This window comes from Aspergillus lentulus, assembly GCF_001445615.1.
Source record: "Aspergillus lentulus DNA, contig: Alt08, strain: IFM 54703, whole genome shotgun sequence".
Taxonomy (NCBI): Eukaryota; Fungi; Ascomycota; class Eurotiomycetes; order Eurotiales; family Aspergillaceae; genus Aspergillus; species Aspergillus lentulus.
In genome coordinates, this window is record NW_028322118.1 from 1,253,345 (window position 1) to 1,268,105 (window position 14,761).

Consider the following 14,761-nt stretch of genomic DNA (forward strand, 5'->3'; position numbering starts at 1 on the left):
CTTCGTTCAATTTCATTTATAGATGTCTATATTAGATTTCTCTAGATTGGTTGGTCTTGAAGCTTGATGGCATATCACTGCAACCGAGCTGCCACGATACGTCGACCAGTACCAGCCAGGACGATCACATATAATCAGTCTAGTCGGGAAAAAGAAAAAAGAGGTATCTGTAATTAATGCGCCTAGTCACACATGTAAAACAATCACTTTTTCTGTTCTTTGGGTACATCTTTCAAAGAAACAGGTGTTTTTTGCAAATCCCAACACAGACATTATCCCACCAACGTTCCTCTCTTTGGACGTTTATTCTACAGAGTCAGTAATGCAGCCGTGGCTGGCATCCTTGACGGTTCTACAAGCGGTTAGTATGTCATCATAGGAAATCAAGGCTAGGGAAATAGGTGAGGTGAGACATACCTAGCGTATTTACCCAGGGTACCTCTCATCGTAAGACCAGTCTGAGGCAGCTTGCCGGCATCCCGGAGAGCCTCCCACTCCTGTCTACGGCGAGCAAGCTCGGTCTCGTCAACGTCGAGGTCGAGCAGACGCTTCTCAGCGTCGATGGTGATAGTGTCGCCATCCTTGACGAGACCGATGGGACCACCCACCGCGGCCTCAGGCACGATGTGACCGATCAGGAAGCCGTGAGAGCCACCGGAGAAGCGGCCGTCGGTGATGAGAGCGCAGGAGGAGCCGAGGCCGGCGCCCATGAGGGCGGAGGAGGGCTTGAGCATCTCGGGCATGCCGGGACCGCCCTTGGGGCCGGTGTAGCGGATGACGACGACGGTCTTCTCCTCCTTTTTGATCTCGTTGCGCTCGAGCGCGGCGATGAAGTCGTCCTCGTGGTCGAAGACGCGGGCCTTGCCGACGAACCGGGTGCCTTCCTTGCCGGTGATCTTGCCGACGGAGCCGCCGGGGGCCAGGGAGCCGCGCAGGATCTGGATGTGACCGGTCTTCTTGATCGGGTTGGACAGGGGCCGGATGATCTTCTGGTCGGCGGGGAAGTCGGGGACCTTCTCGAGGTTCTTGGCAAGGGTCTCACCCGTGACGGTCATGCCGGAGCCGTCGATGACACCTTCCTTGAGCAGGAACTTCAGCAGGGAGGGGGTGCCGCCGATGTTGTGCAAGTCAGCCATGACGTACTTGCCCGATGGCTTCAGGTCGGCGAGGAACGGGGTGCGGTCCGAGACCTTCTGGAAGTCCTCGATGTCGAGCTTGATGCCAACCGAGTCGGCGATGGCGATCAGGTGGAGGACGGCGTTGGTCGAGCCACCGGTGATGTTGACGACGATCATGGCGTTCTCGAAGGCCTGGCGGGTCAGAATGTCCGAGGGCCGAATGTCCTCCTTGAGCAGCCGCTTGATGGCCTCACCGGCAGCCAAGCACTCGAGGTCCTTGGCCTTGGACTCGGCCGGGTTGGACGAGGAGCCGGGCAGCGTCATACCCATGACCTCGATGGCGGTCGCCATGGTGTTAGCCGTGTACATACCGCCACAGGCACCGCCACCGGGGCAGGCGTTGCGGATGATGTCGAAGCGCTGGTTCTCGGTGATCTCGCCGGTCAGGAACTGCCCGTACGCCTGGAAGGCCGAGACGATATCGATATCGGCGTTGTTCTGAGTCTTGGCGCAGCCGGGCTTGATGGTACCGCCGTACACCATCAGACTGGGGCGGTTGACACGGCCCATGGCCATCAACACACCGGGCATGTTCTTGTCGCAACCGGGGATACTGATGTTGGCGTCGTACCACTGGCCACCCATGACGGTTTCGATGGAGTCGGCGATCAGGTCACGGCTCTGCAGAGAGAACCGCATTCCCTTGGTACCCATACTGATGGCGTCGCTGACACCAACCGTGTTGAACTGGAAGCCGACCAGACCGGCCTTTTGCACACCTTCACGCACCCGATTGCTGAGATCGAGAAGGTGCATGTTGCAGGGGTTGCCGTTGTACCAGACAGACGAAATACCGACCTGCGCCTTGTTCATATCCTCCTCTGTCAGGCCCGTAGCGTACAGCATAGCCTGGGAAGCACCCTGCGAGATGGGTTGTGTGACATTGCGGGAGACCTTATTCAAAGCGGTTTCTTCGCTATCTTTGTGTCTGGGGAGAGTAGTCGAGAGGGAACGACTGGATCGAGATCGATTCGTTAGCAGCGATCCTTCTTAGCACGAAGATCTATTCAGAACAGCCATTGCCTACCGAGAGAAGCTCCGGAGAGCCGAGGGCAGACGCCCTCTGGTCTGAGAGAGAAGCATGGCAGTCAACGATGGAAATCAAGTTGACGACGGCCAATGACCAGCAAGAAAGATGAATAATACTGACAGGCTCCCCGGATCCAGGAGGTAGCTGTAAGATTTCAGACTTGGGGGAGGTTATAATTTTGAGAAACGATGGCTCATTATTGCTGCTGCGGGAGAGCTGGAGAAAGGTGATTCCGCCGGCCCCGGAGTCCTGCTTCTTCTCCCCGACGCCGCCCTCCGATGCCGGCAGTAGCCAATCCACAGCCGAGGATTGTCAGCATCACGAAAGAGCTACTGTGTACGCACTGTATATCGTTAATTGGATAATTCAAGATATCATGACTCATAACTCATTTTCATTCGGAAGACATGACACCCCCGATCAATGTCTGAGCTATCGTGGCCTTCAATGCAAACTCATACCAAGTACATCATACTTAAGGAACATAGGACCTGGGCCATGAGGCGAAGTAGAACAAGACGAAAACAAGGAGAAGAAAAGAAACCATATCTAGGGGTATAAAATCTCTGGTCTAGCCAAAGTAATCCAAGAATGTAAAGGTGAATGCAAAAGGAAAATCGTGAGCATGAAGACCGGTCGTCTCTCGGAACCCATCACCAAATGACCATGTATCGCTGAGAATAGCAGAAATAGAATGCAGAAACAAAAGAAACCCTGAGGAACAAAAGCGTAACAACGCGCAAGAGACCAGCTCTATGGCACTTCCCTGTCCCCTCGCTTGAGCCCACCTGGAACATCAATTGCATCTTTGACCCAGTCCAGGGCCGCAATCTCGTCGAGGCCCTTTCGCCTGGTGTTGCGCTTCAGTAGGCCCTCGACGCACTCACGAGCACCTTCCAGGTCCTTTCCCTTGACAGGATCCCACTCGCCATCACTGTCGGCATATCTATACCACGCCCATTCGCATCGAGCGATGCGGTGCGGTGTCCGGGCTCGAAGTTTCTCGGGGTCGCCTCGGGCACCAGGCAAGGCATCAAACGGCAACCGATTCTCCATCATGGCATAGAGGAGCACTCCCAGGGCCCATGCATCAGTCGACCGTCCGTCGTATGGTTGTCCCATCAGAATCTCTGGCGCCGCGTAATCTTCACTTCCACAACGGGTCTGAAGCAACGGACTTTCAGGAGGCTCGGGGATACGTCTGGAAAGCCCGAGATCGCTCAACGTGACAACAGCGCGGTCATATGTGCGCCAGTCAGTAATCTTCTCCATCGCCGTGGGAGGAAGCGTGACAAGCACGTCTGTGGAGTAATCAGTCAGCCGTTTCTATCATAACAAAAGGAGCTTGATCAACTTACTCTCGAGTTTGATGTCTCGGTGCACAATGTAATTGCCATGCAGATACCGCACTGCGTCCACAAGTTCTGCGAAGATCCGGCGGATGAGTGCTGCGCTCATAGGCTTGACACCCGATGCAGCAACATCGAAAAGGTCGCCACCAGGACAGTAATCTAAAACCAGGAGCGCACGCTTCTCGTCGCTTCCAAACGCCTTGAGTTGCACAAGAGACGGATGGTTGACGGACTTGAGGATCTCCACTTCCCGCTTGAGGGAAACTTCCAATCGCTCTTCATCTGCACCACCAGCCGGTCCGAACTCAATAATCTTGACAGCAACCAACTTCTGGGCTGCAGGCGCTAGGCCGTCTACAACAGGGCCATCGTGGACTTCGCTGCTTTCTCGGTTCTCCATGCGCACTGCCAGGGAGACTTGACTGAAAGTGCCCTGGCCCAATTGACGCAGCTTGCGATACTTTCGCGGTTGATCAGTTCGAATGGAGCGCACTGAATAAATCTCCTCCGAGGCATCAGGCAACGGAGATTGAAGAATGACGGATTCAACATCGCCCGCTTCATTGCCCCTGCTTCGGGGCGGAGTAGGGGGCCGGACGGTGGGTAAAGCAATGCCCCGCTGGATGGCTAGATATTCTTCGCGGTGGAGGTTGGTTGTTTTCGAATCGGTACTCACCGACGAAGTCATACCCTGGGGTAAACCGGCTCCCGACACCGCGATCGGACGCGGCTTGATGGGCACGCTTCGACCGGGGGGCACATACTCGCTGAGACTTCGATTGCGCGCATGCTTGTGAGCCGTCTCTTGGGGTCCTTTGTCGGGCGCCTCTGGAGAAATTTCAGCAGTGGCTTTTCCCAAGGCCGGATATTGTTTGCGCGATCGAGACTCGGCGGGCCCCAGCATCTGCGAAGAGTCACTGAGACGCAAGCTGAGGCTGGACCCATTCCGTGACATGGCTGAAGAGGTACGCGATAAGGACTGTGAGCCGCGCCGATGTCTCCAAGAAGTCATACCACCAATCGGCGATGGCAAAGGCGTGATGTCGCCCATCGCCACTAATTGGGGAGATGATATTGACGCGGGTGAAAGCCCCTCATTAGGGGCCGAGGTAGCAAGCATCGCGCGAAGACTTGGGGTGCGCCGGGGAATACTTCCAGGCGAGAGGCTTTGGTTCAAGAAGGGGTCATTCTCCTTGACGGCACCCATTGATACTGGTCCTGCGATATCCGTGCGAATATGAAGTGATGGTAGGCCGTGGTGGTGGTGCTGAGTTACATTCGCTGGATCATGGTCTTTATATACCAGCGTCGAGTAATTCCTCCCGTCGCCATGGCTCAAGGACGGCGTAGTATTCGTCGCATTGTCAGTTGAAAGCGTCGTCGCATCAGCTTCGTGTAACCGGGGGAACTGGCTCAAAGGTAAAGACTGTGACCTGCCGGTCCGCTTGCTCGAATCCGAGTCACTCATCGAAAGAGTAAGAAAATCCCACCCTTTGTCTGGTTTCTCAAAGAGAGTTTTCTTTGTTACTGATTCTCACCGTCGGGTGTTCTTTATCGCGTCGTTGAGCGTCCGAACCAGACAGGAAAGATTCGTGTTTAGTTGTTGCGGGTGAGACCGGGCGCTTGGTTAGAGAATGTGACAGCCCCGGGGAACTCTCGGATCAAGCTTTAAGCAAGTCAAGTCGTGCTTGGCGGGAGCAGATAAAGAAGACCTAAGACCCGGGGGTGTTTCAGGCAAAAGATAAGGGACCCAAGGAAACCTTTATGCCTTTAGTCCGACCATGCAAGCTTCGAAACTCGGAAGGAAGAAGGAGAGAAATGACGATGATAAAGGTCATCCAGAAGCCAGGCAGATTGATGGCACTAGGACACTAACGCGTCCATCTAATAACCTAATGATCTAATAATAATCTAACAGGAACATACTGGTCGTTAGCAGGAGCAGCTACTGCAAATGGTTGTTGATTGATGACGCCGCAGAAAAATCCACGCGGGGTCAGCTGATGGCCCATGCTGGATCTAGACTAGTCCTGTTGGACCAGAAAGGCAGCTCGGTACCCCGCATTCAGTAAGGCTTGACTGGAAGAGGTTAGTCATTATAAGGTACAGAAGGCGTGGTCTTAATTAGGCAGTCAAGGTATCTGGAACTACTCTTCGAAGGGTCAAAAAATGGAAACAGAACGTGAATTAAATATCTGACTCCAGAGCTGTCTACGAACCCTCTTTATTCCCAATGCTGAGAATATTGATTTATATATCAATGTTCTTAGCGGCAGAGATTGCGCGGACATCTTTGTCGAGTAAGCAGGCGCTAACAGAGGACTGTGCCTTGCATATTAAGAATGAGGGGAGTCCTAGGGCTTACAGTCTGTGCAGATTTATTCTTTCAATTGCTTTCCTTGCCTTGAGAAGAGTCCACAACAAAGGGTTCCCGTACTCTTTCCCTAAGTGGTCTGCTGCTAGAGGTAGTACGTTCCCAAAAAGGAAGGCACATGGTTGCCTAAAAGATCGCATGCATCTATCTAGCATGAGACAGTGGGGGATACCTACTCTGTCATGGTTGATAACCGACAACTAGCATGTCCGAGTATCCATCTCTGCCAAAGTATGTCATTGTGCCTCCTGATGATTTGTCTCCCAGAGGACAAGGGGACTTTGTCTTCTTTGTTCTGTAGAACTAGCTGCAACTCTATCCACATCGATCTGGCAAAATATGCATATCATCTGCTAAGCTAATGCACCACAGCATTCTTAGATTTTCGTAAAGTCGATCGCCAAGACTACCCTACTGTTTTGCCAAATCAGCAGTGCTAATGGACTGTTATTACCATCTGATGATTTTCAGGGCTTACAGAAAGGACTGCCATATTCTCCAGGTGTCGAGGCTTGAGCTGCTTGGTTCCTTGCTGCCTGCACGTCCAATCAATCGTCAGTCTTCTTCATTGTCCTTACATCCAATATACTCTCCTGCTGGTCCCGACCACCTATCTCCGAGGATGTCTGATACGGTGTAGAAGAAGAATTGGAAGGAAATTGCAAACGATGAATAATGGCCATGATATTTCTTAGCAGTCACCATCGCAAAGTCATATTTCCGAAAGTGAACAGCTGGTACAGGTAGAGAGTTTCATGAAGGTTGGGAAGTGTACTCTTCCTTATATTTGCTGTCCCTAGGTGCCCTTAGCATATTTTTCTTTACTGAGACTTGAAGCAAAGGTTTTCATGTAGAACAATATGCCTGAGGGAATAATATGGGAGCATGGTCGTTTTAACTATGTCAATCGCTCCGTTGACCGCTCCATCACACTTGAAGCATGCAGCACAGCCTTCAGACGGTGCTCTTGAAGATATCAAATTGGTGGGACTTAATCCAAGTAGATAACAAATAACAATGTATTTGATCCACGATCCAGAGTGAGTCTGAACAGTCTTAACCAGGTCCTCCACGGACCTGTAGTTCATACTTGATACCTAGGTACCACAACATGTCGGCTAGCCGAGGCCTCCCGTATCCGAAAGCCCGTCCAAATCTATCTGTAGAATGACAGCATTTAGACAACTTGAATAGACGGGACCTTCGCAGAGGATATGCCTTGCAATGAATATCGAATTGCATAACATTTTGTGAAGAAGTACCTCAAGAAATGCCTCTTCGGAAGTCGAGGTCGCTGAAGTAGGTGCGTTCTTCGGCAAGCCGACATAAGCCTAACCCGGGCAGTATGCGAACTTTCACAGCGGCTGAAGTGCAAAGCCCTCCAAGGAACAACACCTGCATAGCAGTCCACAATACCCCCTATTTTCTAAACATGTTCACGGTGCAGTCCCTTGAATAGTCTAGAGAGTTGTGACGTGAACAGAATGTCAGAGAGAATTCCGGCAATAGAAGAAACACCAGGGACTGTTAGAAGTATAACTATCCGGTCATTCGGTTGTAAAGCGATCAGCACCAAGTTGCACGTCACACGCCTCGAAAGTGCCTGCCGAGCGTCCAGGTATAGTTGTATGTCGAGTTCAGGTGTGCTTAGGGATAGTTACGACATGAATCACCTTCGTTTCGAGTCTTTTCATTTGAGCTCCTAAATCATCCAATAAGCAGATCAATGCTCTGACGGAGCCCTGTGCAAAGGCTGGAGGTGACTATATGTACAGAAACCGTAAAATATGAAAAAAGAAAAACCCATTATCATGCCGGTCCCAACTCACGGATAATGCAAAAAGATGGATACTCTGAGCGCCGGAGTGAAGAGATTTGTGAGGGACGAGAAAGCCGTTCTAATACAGTTGGGAAAAGAAAATAAGGCGAGAATAAAGGAGTATAGCATGAACAGCAACCGCCCGTTTCGCTGAAATAAAGCATGGAGTTTGTGGGTTCTGCGATCTTGTGATGATTCATTTTCGAGTCGACATGGCTCAAGCGCACAAATTGCAATCGAGCAAAGGTTGGGTTGGTGTTTACAGAAAAGCGCGTCGGATGACCTATGTGATAGTTAGCGAACAATGCTAATAGAAGCAAGAAACGGGAATGCACGTACAGCCCAGGTACCAGCGATACTAGCCACAATACCACCAGAGATCATCATGGGCTTGAGACCCCTAGTACTCTTGAAGAGCATTCCACTCAAGGCACCTGCAACAATGCTGTTGGCTGAGTCGTGCTTTCCCCGTGCGTAACCCAGTCCCGAGTTGAACCCGTTATATACCATGGCCACCACACCGGCGGAGTTTCCGAGGAACGGTCCTCTCCTGGTAATCGAGTTGAGAACACCGTTCAGCCGAATCTTGGGAGGCGCTGTAGCTGGTGTGCGTCTAAGACCTTCAGCAAGACCCCAAGCACCTCCTATCGTCAGCGCAGTAAGGTAGGTAGTTCCAGTTCCGTAACACAAGTCGTCCGACCATCCACGGGATGGCAATACCGATCGCGACCCCGGAATTTCGTCAAGGGCGGAGTCTTCGAGGGTCAGGTAGTCAAGAGTATCTTGGTTCAAGCCAGCAAGAGGATGAAGCTGAGTAGGATCAGGTATGAGAGCTTCGGAGAGGAAGGATGTGGCATCTTGCGCGGTCGAAGGGTCGAAAGCCTCGGATCCTTGGGCCTGCTTGCGGCCGCTGATTGAGTCCCAAATCGCCATTTTGATGTAGGAAAATAATTAAATTAAAACACGGATAAGAATGTAAATAGGAAGTAGAGCGAAAGAGGTAAAGAGCACTACCCCGACAGCGCGACTGGCCTTGATGGCAGGGTTGATGATGATAGACGAATTAATGGAAGACCGGAGAACAAAAACTTCAGCAGTCACTGATGTCTGTCTCTTCACGTCGTTTCCGCCGGACCGGCATCGGGAAAAATCCTTGGCCGGCGCTATGCCCTTTTTGGAGACCCGCCTCGAAAATCCACAAGAGGCAAATGAGTATGGCAAACGTGGGGAACGGAAATTTTGAGGGTGCGAGTAGTCAATTGATCATTGTCGGAGATTTTGATGAGCCGCGGCATGCAAATGCAGTAGAGGTCATGCAGGCTTCAGCTGTCTCCAGCGTCTCGGTTGACGGAAGACGCGTAGACATGGAGGAGATATCGCAGACTATACAACTTCTATCGGAGGATACTTTGAGCGAAATTTCCAAAGGACCATTGGTCAGATTTACGCAGGAATGTGATAGCGTCGAGTAAGATAATGCTTTTAGGCTCTCTTCTGGACACTCTCTAGTCAAATTTTCTGACATTGCCATAGGAAGGTGAGCCGGGTATGGCAGAGCTTGTTGGAGACATTCTCCACAGCATCCATTCCCAGTTCTCATATGACAGCATCATGTAATGCTGTACGTGCGTTTCTTGATGCCGCTGCTGTGTCCAAGTGCAAAGGCACTAGGCAGCTTGTTCAGTCACCAGACACGTGGCTCTCTGCATTCGAGATGTTTATAACTCGATTTGAAGATGCGAAACCCAAGTCGATGAAGCAGGTTCTAACCTCCTTGGTCAAATTATTGGCCAAAAGTCGGCAAGAACCTAGCTCTCATTTAATACAAGCTGGCCTGGTAGATGCTATCCTCCCTAGTATCATTCTCGGTGAACCGCGTGCTCGACTCAAGGCTTTCCTTGTCTCGCTTGAGATTATCACTCGCAAGAATGCTATCTTGCCCAACGAGTTGATATCCATGCTCCAAGTGTGGCTGTCGAAAAACAGCGAGAAATGGGTGTCCCTCCTGCAAGAGGACTGCAAAGCCTTATCCATGGACGTCTTTCTGCTCTCCAATGAAGTTTCGTGCAACACTAAGAGAATAGAATCCAGAGGGCTTGCTGTGCAGATCCTGCTCCTGGGGCTTCTGAATCAGGCGAAAAACCCAGAGCTTGCCTCAAGTGCCGGTGACACTATAGCTGCAATTTTTCAAAGACTCAAAAGTGATCCTGGTCTTGCACAGGAGGAGCGCGCTCTCCTTTCAGTCTGGATTCCTCCGGTCAGGTATATGGTTCTACAGAACCTGGACAATCTGGAGCCTCTATCGAATTATGTTCTTCAACCCCTCTTCCTCAATGACCCCACTGGATTTCATTCCTTCTTGGACAGTCTACCTCTCAAAAATGTCTTTGCTGGTGATATGGCTGACGCTGCATTGCCGGAACTCACTGTCCTATTTGCCTCTTTACAAGTGGCCAAGAAGACCGGCCTGGTTGACGAAGACTGTGAGTAACCGAATATTGTCTAGATTTAATATGGCCATTGCGTACTAACTGTCCCTTAGATGGCTCTGCTAAACAGGGAAAGGGCATGAAACTCTCCCTACCGAGTGAGGTCATTGGACAATTTTTATTCCATCGGGAATTCAGCATCAGAATAGCAGCACTCTCACTCCTAATATCAGCACCTGCCACCACAAAGCCTCTTTCATCTGCCGCTATCCGTGCAATTCTCAGGGGTTTGCCCGCTATGCACGCTGAGTCTGACTCTTATTCTCGAGGGGAGATCATCAGCTTGCTCCGTAAATTGATCGTACGCTTGAAGGGTGGTATATTGGATAACCAGGATGGTTCGGGTCAGGAACAGCAGTCTACAGACAGAAAGCAGCAGGCAAAGTCTGGCCGGAGCGATTCGGAGACTCGAGCATGTCTCACAGCCTACATTGATTTCCTCAAAGCAGACATGCGGCCCACCGCCTCTTATCCTCGCCATATCATGGCTCTCAAGACAATAAATCTTTTCCTCCAGTCTGGTCTTGATTCCCGCGTCAACTTGACCAAGCGTGCCAATATGGAAGAGGATAAAGTTCGCTGGAAGTTCAACATCGAGGTATTTGACCTGAGTCTTATCCGATTGCTCGTGGATCTTCTGCTGGACCCCTTTGAGGAGGTGCGAGCCACGTCTTTGACTATCCTGAACCTGGTTCCAGGAGACATGCTTTTGGGCGGCCTTCTACAATCTGCAGACCGATCATCGGCCATGCCATTGCGACTGATCGACGCCCTGGCAAAAGCCGAGCAATTGGCCAGCAATACCAGCAGAGCTGATCATGCTGATACTGTCGCCCGACTATACCATATCGTCTTCAGCGCCGCAGCTGAGACTCATTCGGGTGGCGATTCACAGTGGTGGGAAACCAAGAGGGGAGTGGTTGATCTGCTTCTGAGAAAGCTCGAGGGCAAAGTTTCCAATCCCGGTGGTCTTTTTACCACCTCGATGCGGGACGCTCCTCTTCACGGATATGTGTCTGCTCTAAGGTGCGTGAATTTCCTCTTGCAGGTATAGTTGGATGACCAACTTTTCAGATACATTGTTTCGACGTCAAATTTCCATCAATTGATTTCAGATCATGTATCAGCAACCGGTGATGACTGGAGACTTCTTCACACAAGGATAGTGTCTATTTGTGACCGAATTTGGGAGGCAGTCAAGCCTATTTTGTGCATTGACTCGCCAGAAGGTCACAGCGACGAGCCGATAGAGGAATTCAACATCGGGCCAAAGGATATCCTGTCTTATTCCTGGCGTGCTCTTCGCGAGGCAAGGTATTTTTGCTTCTCTGGCAACGTCATTCGGCCGCTAACGTGATAAAGCCTTCTGCTTCATGCGACTCTTGCCAATGCAACATATGCGCCTCAAGGGGAGTCCGGGTTCACTGCCGATGACTATGAGAAAATAGGGATGTCCAGCTTCACTCAGCTTGCTGAACTTCGCCACAGAGGAGCATTCTCGACCGTATCTCAAACTTTCGCTACTTGTTGTCAACGATGCGGCCAGTCGAACGATCCTGCTATCTCTGCTCTGCCTCAGCGATGGTATCAGGTAAGAGAACAGGTATAGTGGGGAAATTCAGGATTCAGAGACTAACGAGTTTTATATAGGAAGCGAGGAAGATCATATTTGAGGCAGCTTCTCAGCTTACAAGGCGCTCGGCAGGTCTACCAGCCTTGGCCACAGGGATCCTTCTTTCGAAGCCAGGAGGGCCGCTCTTCCGACAGGTCATGGATGAGCTCCATGAAATATCTCACCTTCCTGCTGAGCAAGATCGTATCAAACAAAAAGTCGAATTACCACAGGTTCATGCCATGAATTGCCTAAAAGACATATTTACGAATACCAAACTCGGTCCTTTCACAGAATCTTATATCATGCCTGCCCTTACTCTATCGGCTGAACGGCTAGGATCGCCTATGTAAGTACAAGGTTCCCTCGAACGTTTGTTCGAAAGCTAACCGGACTAGATGGGCTCTTCGCAACTCTGGACTGATGCTTTTCCGTGCTCTCTTGACACGTATGTGTCGCCTACTGACAGGAGCCAATTTTGGCTTTGGCGGTAGCTCCGGATCAGAGCCCGGTGCCAGAATTTCGTTCCACAAGTATCCTGGTCTTCTTCAGTTACTGTCAAATCTTCTTGCTCCAACAGACAAGAAACAGGCGAGTCAATTTGATGATCACGACATTGTCACTGAACGGGTGTTCCCAGCGCTGGAGTTGATCGCTGAAAAGGTTCCATCTGTTTCTGACGATGACGATATTTTGCTTCGCAATCTCGTCCGCGAGCAGTTCAAGAGCCCCGTATGGGGAATCAGAGAGCACTCAGCCCGAGTATACGCTTCTCTATTGAAGCGCGCCGACATCTTGACGGAGATTCGGGCTCTGTTGGAAGTCGACCGAGGCCTGGAGTCTCAGGACTTTCTTCATGGCAAAGCGCTCTGTGCCAAGTACGCTCTGCGCAGATTTGCATCCATCTCTCTTCCATTCTGGAATAGTATGCTCCCCGCCTTGTTGCATTCGTATATCATGTGCTAACAGGGCATAGATCACTTGAGCGAGGTAGCATCCGTCATACAGGATATACTTGCAGCATTGTTTCCCTCTGCCCACTCGCCATTTGTCGCCACTACATTGATAGAAATTCTCAATGACACTGTCGAAAAAAGCATTGAATCAGGAGTTGAAGGTGAGTTGAACCAAGGTTGATTGCAAGGATTGTCACTAAGACCCACCAGATTCAGCTATTCATATCGTCAATCAAGCGTCCGATGCTTTCGCCTTTGAAGACGTATTAAACTTTCTGTTCGATTCATCCCATCCTCACTGGAGAACTCTAAATACAACTCGTGCCGCGTCTCTACTTCGGAGAGTACTCGCTTGGACCTCAGTCCTGCGGATGTTAATATCTGGTAATGTGGAGAATTTGGAATCATTTTTCCAACATGTATCCTGCTTCGATTCAAATGCCGGTCGGTGGATAATTGAGCAGATGCAAGCCGTTCTGGGAGAGAGAGGACGCTATAGGGAACCTGTGCTCACATTATACTCTTCAGTCATTCGGGGAAACTACACAGCAGAAGTCAAAATGGCGGTGGTCTCTTCGCTTGAGACTGTTTTGCGTATTGTTCTTGAGTCCCGGGAAAGTGATTTGAAGGCAATCGGACTCCCATGGGATGTTCTGCACGAGCAAATAGACTCGAAACCTCGCGATGAAACCCTCAATCGAGACATGTCGAACGTTGAGCTGCGTCTACAAGGATGTCTCTTGACTATTAGAGCATCCCTGAACCATTGGAAAGGAATGGAGAGAGATATTCGCCGGTGGGTGACTAGACTCCGTTTCGCGATGCAGGAGGAGACGGTAAGCTATCAGTCATTCCGTTTGGAACGCCTGGGGCTGACAGGATATAGGAATTCACAACACGTCATGCTGCGGTGACTTCTCTGACAACTTTCGGACGCATCTTGCGGCCTGTTGGCAGCCCTCCTCAGGTCGACGCTGTCTTCCTGGAAATTTACCTCATTCTTTATGACATGTTAAATGATGACGACGAGGAGTTGCGTGAACTTGCAGCCTCAACAGCATCCTGGATCCTGTCCTATTCCACCGTTTCTCCTTCGAAAGCCGTGACTCTGGCTCCTCGGTATGCCAGCGACCTCCTTTCGAGATTTATCGTCGATAGTTATGCCCAATCTTCCTTCCAGTGTACGAGAATCATTCAGTACATTACCGGCCAAGCTCCGAAAGTCAGCGGTTCTGTCGACAAACTTGGATTAAAGGCGGTGGCAGACCAGCTCCGCGAGCACAGAAAAGAAAGTACAATTCTCTTCGAAGAAGAGAAACAGAACCTGTTCATCGACGAAGTGCGTGAAGTTGATGTCTGGGCTCCAATGCTCCTCCAAATGGCAGAATCATCCTTCGACCCTGACCTTTTGCGCGAAATTACTAGATGGGTGTTTGAAGGGCTATCGTATATCTGCGAATTCGCTGTCAAGGAATCGGGCCATGATGGCCTTTTGGGCTGGGCTTCAAAACCCGAAACATTCACTCTTGGTGTGCGTGTCATTAGTATTGCGGGCGTTCTGGTATCTCGGCATTTTGCTGCTTCCGGATACTTGAGTGAGGAACAAGCCCAGCTCAAGAAGTTACTTGAATCTCTCTCTGAATCTGGGCGAGTGATATCTCTTCATGACGACTGGCTCGCGAGAGCGCAGCAAGCATTGCAATGCGCTTGAGTTGATATTTTCCGGTATAGACAAAAGTCAGGATAGAAATGAGATAATGAATATATGTTTAGACAACTCAGTCTGGTCAGTCCCATAGTGAGGCGTGGTCAAGTGTCCGGTCACCGTTGAATGGTGAATTGATCAGTTCTCTCAGTTGCGCCGAGTGAGGCTTCTCACTTGCAAGTTCGAGTCAGTTAAACACAGACTATGAGAGCCTCAGAAGGACTATGCGTTCAAGTACTCCAGTGT

At 50.6% G+C, this 14,761-nt stretch overlaps 4 protein-coding genes across 4 annotated transcripts; 1 reads left to right on the forward strand and 3 right to left on the reverse strand.

Annotated features, from left to right (window-relative positions):
- Positions 1 to 303: 303 nt before the first annotated feature.
- ilv3 (dihydroxy-acid dehydratase ILV3) lies at positions 304 to 2,261 on the reverse strand (the record flags this gene model as incomplete). Its single annotated transcript, XM_033556395.2, has 3 exons — positions 304 to 352; positions 418 to 2,133; positions 2,206 to 2,261. The coding sequence occupies 3 exons, from the start codon at positions 2,259 to 2,261 to the stop codon at positions 304 to 306; spliced, it is 1,821 nt and encodes a 606-aa protein (XP_033412286.2).
- Positions 2,262 to 2,961: 700 nt separating this feature from the next.
- ALT_3678 (putative protein kinase) lies at positions 2,962 to 5,028 on the reverse strand (the record flags this gene model as incomplete). Its single annotated transcript, XM_033556394.2, has 2 exons — positions 2,962 to 3,509; positions 3,567 to 5,028. The coding sequence occupies 2 exons, from the start codon at positions 5,026 to 5,028 to the stop codon at positions 2,962 to 2,964; spliced, it is 2,010 nt and encodes a 669-aa protein (XP_033412285.2).
- Positions 5,029 to 8,012: 2,984 nt separating this feature from the next.
- ALT_3679 (protein transporter TIM23) lies at positions 8,013 to 8,686 on the reverse strand (the record flags this gene model as incomplete). Its single annotated transcript, XM_033556393.2, has 2 exons — positions 8,013 to 8,036; positions 8,093 to 8,686. The coding sequence occupies 2 exons, from the start codon at positions 8,684 to 8,686 to the stop codon at positions 8,013 to 8,015; spliced, it is 618 nt and encodes a 205-aa protein (XP_033412284.2).
- Positions 8,687 to 8,856: 170 nt separating this feature from the next.
- ALT_3680 (uncharacterized protein) lies at positions 8,857 to 14,521 on the forward strand (the record flags this gene model as incomplete). The annotated part of the gene is made up of 10 exons (XM_033556392.2): positions 8,857 to 9,221; positions 9,287 to 10,236; positions 10,296 to 11,268; positions 11,317 to 11,556; positions 11,605 to 11,833; positions 11,893 to 12,203; positions 12,253 to 12,779; positions 12,831 to 12,971; positions 13,021 to 13,646; positions 13,697 to 14,521. The coding sequence occupies 10 exons, from the start codon at positions 8,857 to 8,859 to the stop codon at positions 14,519 to 14,521; spliced, it is 5,187 nt and encodes a 1,728-aa protein (XP_033412283.2).
- Positions 14,522 to 14,761: the final 240 nt, after the last annotated feature.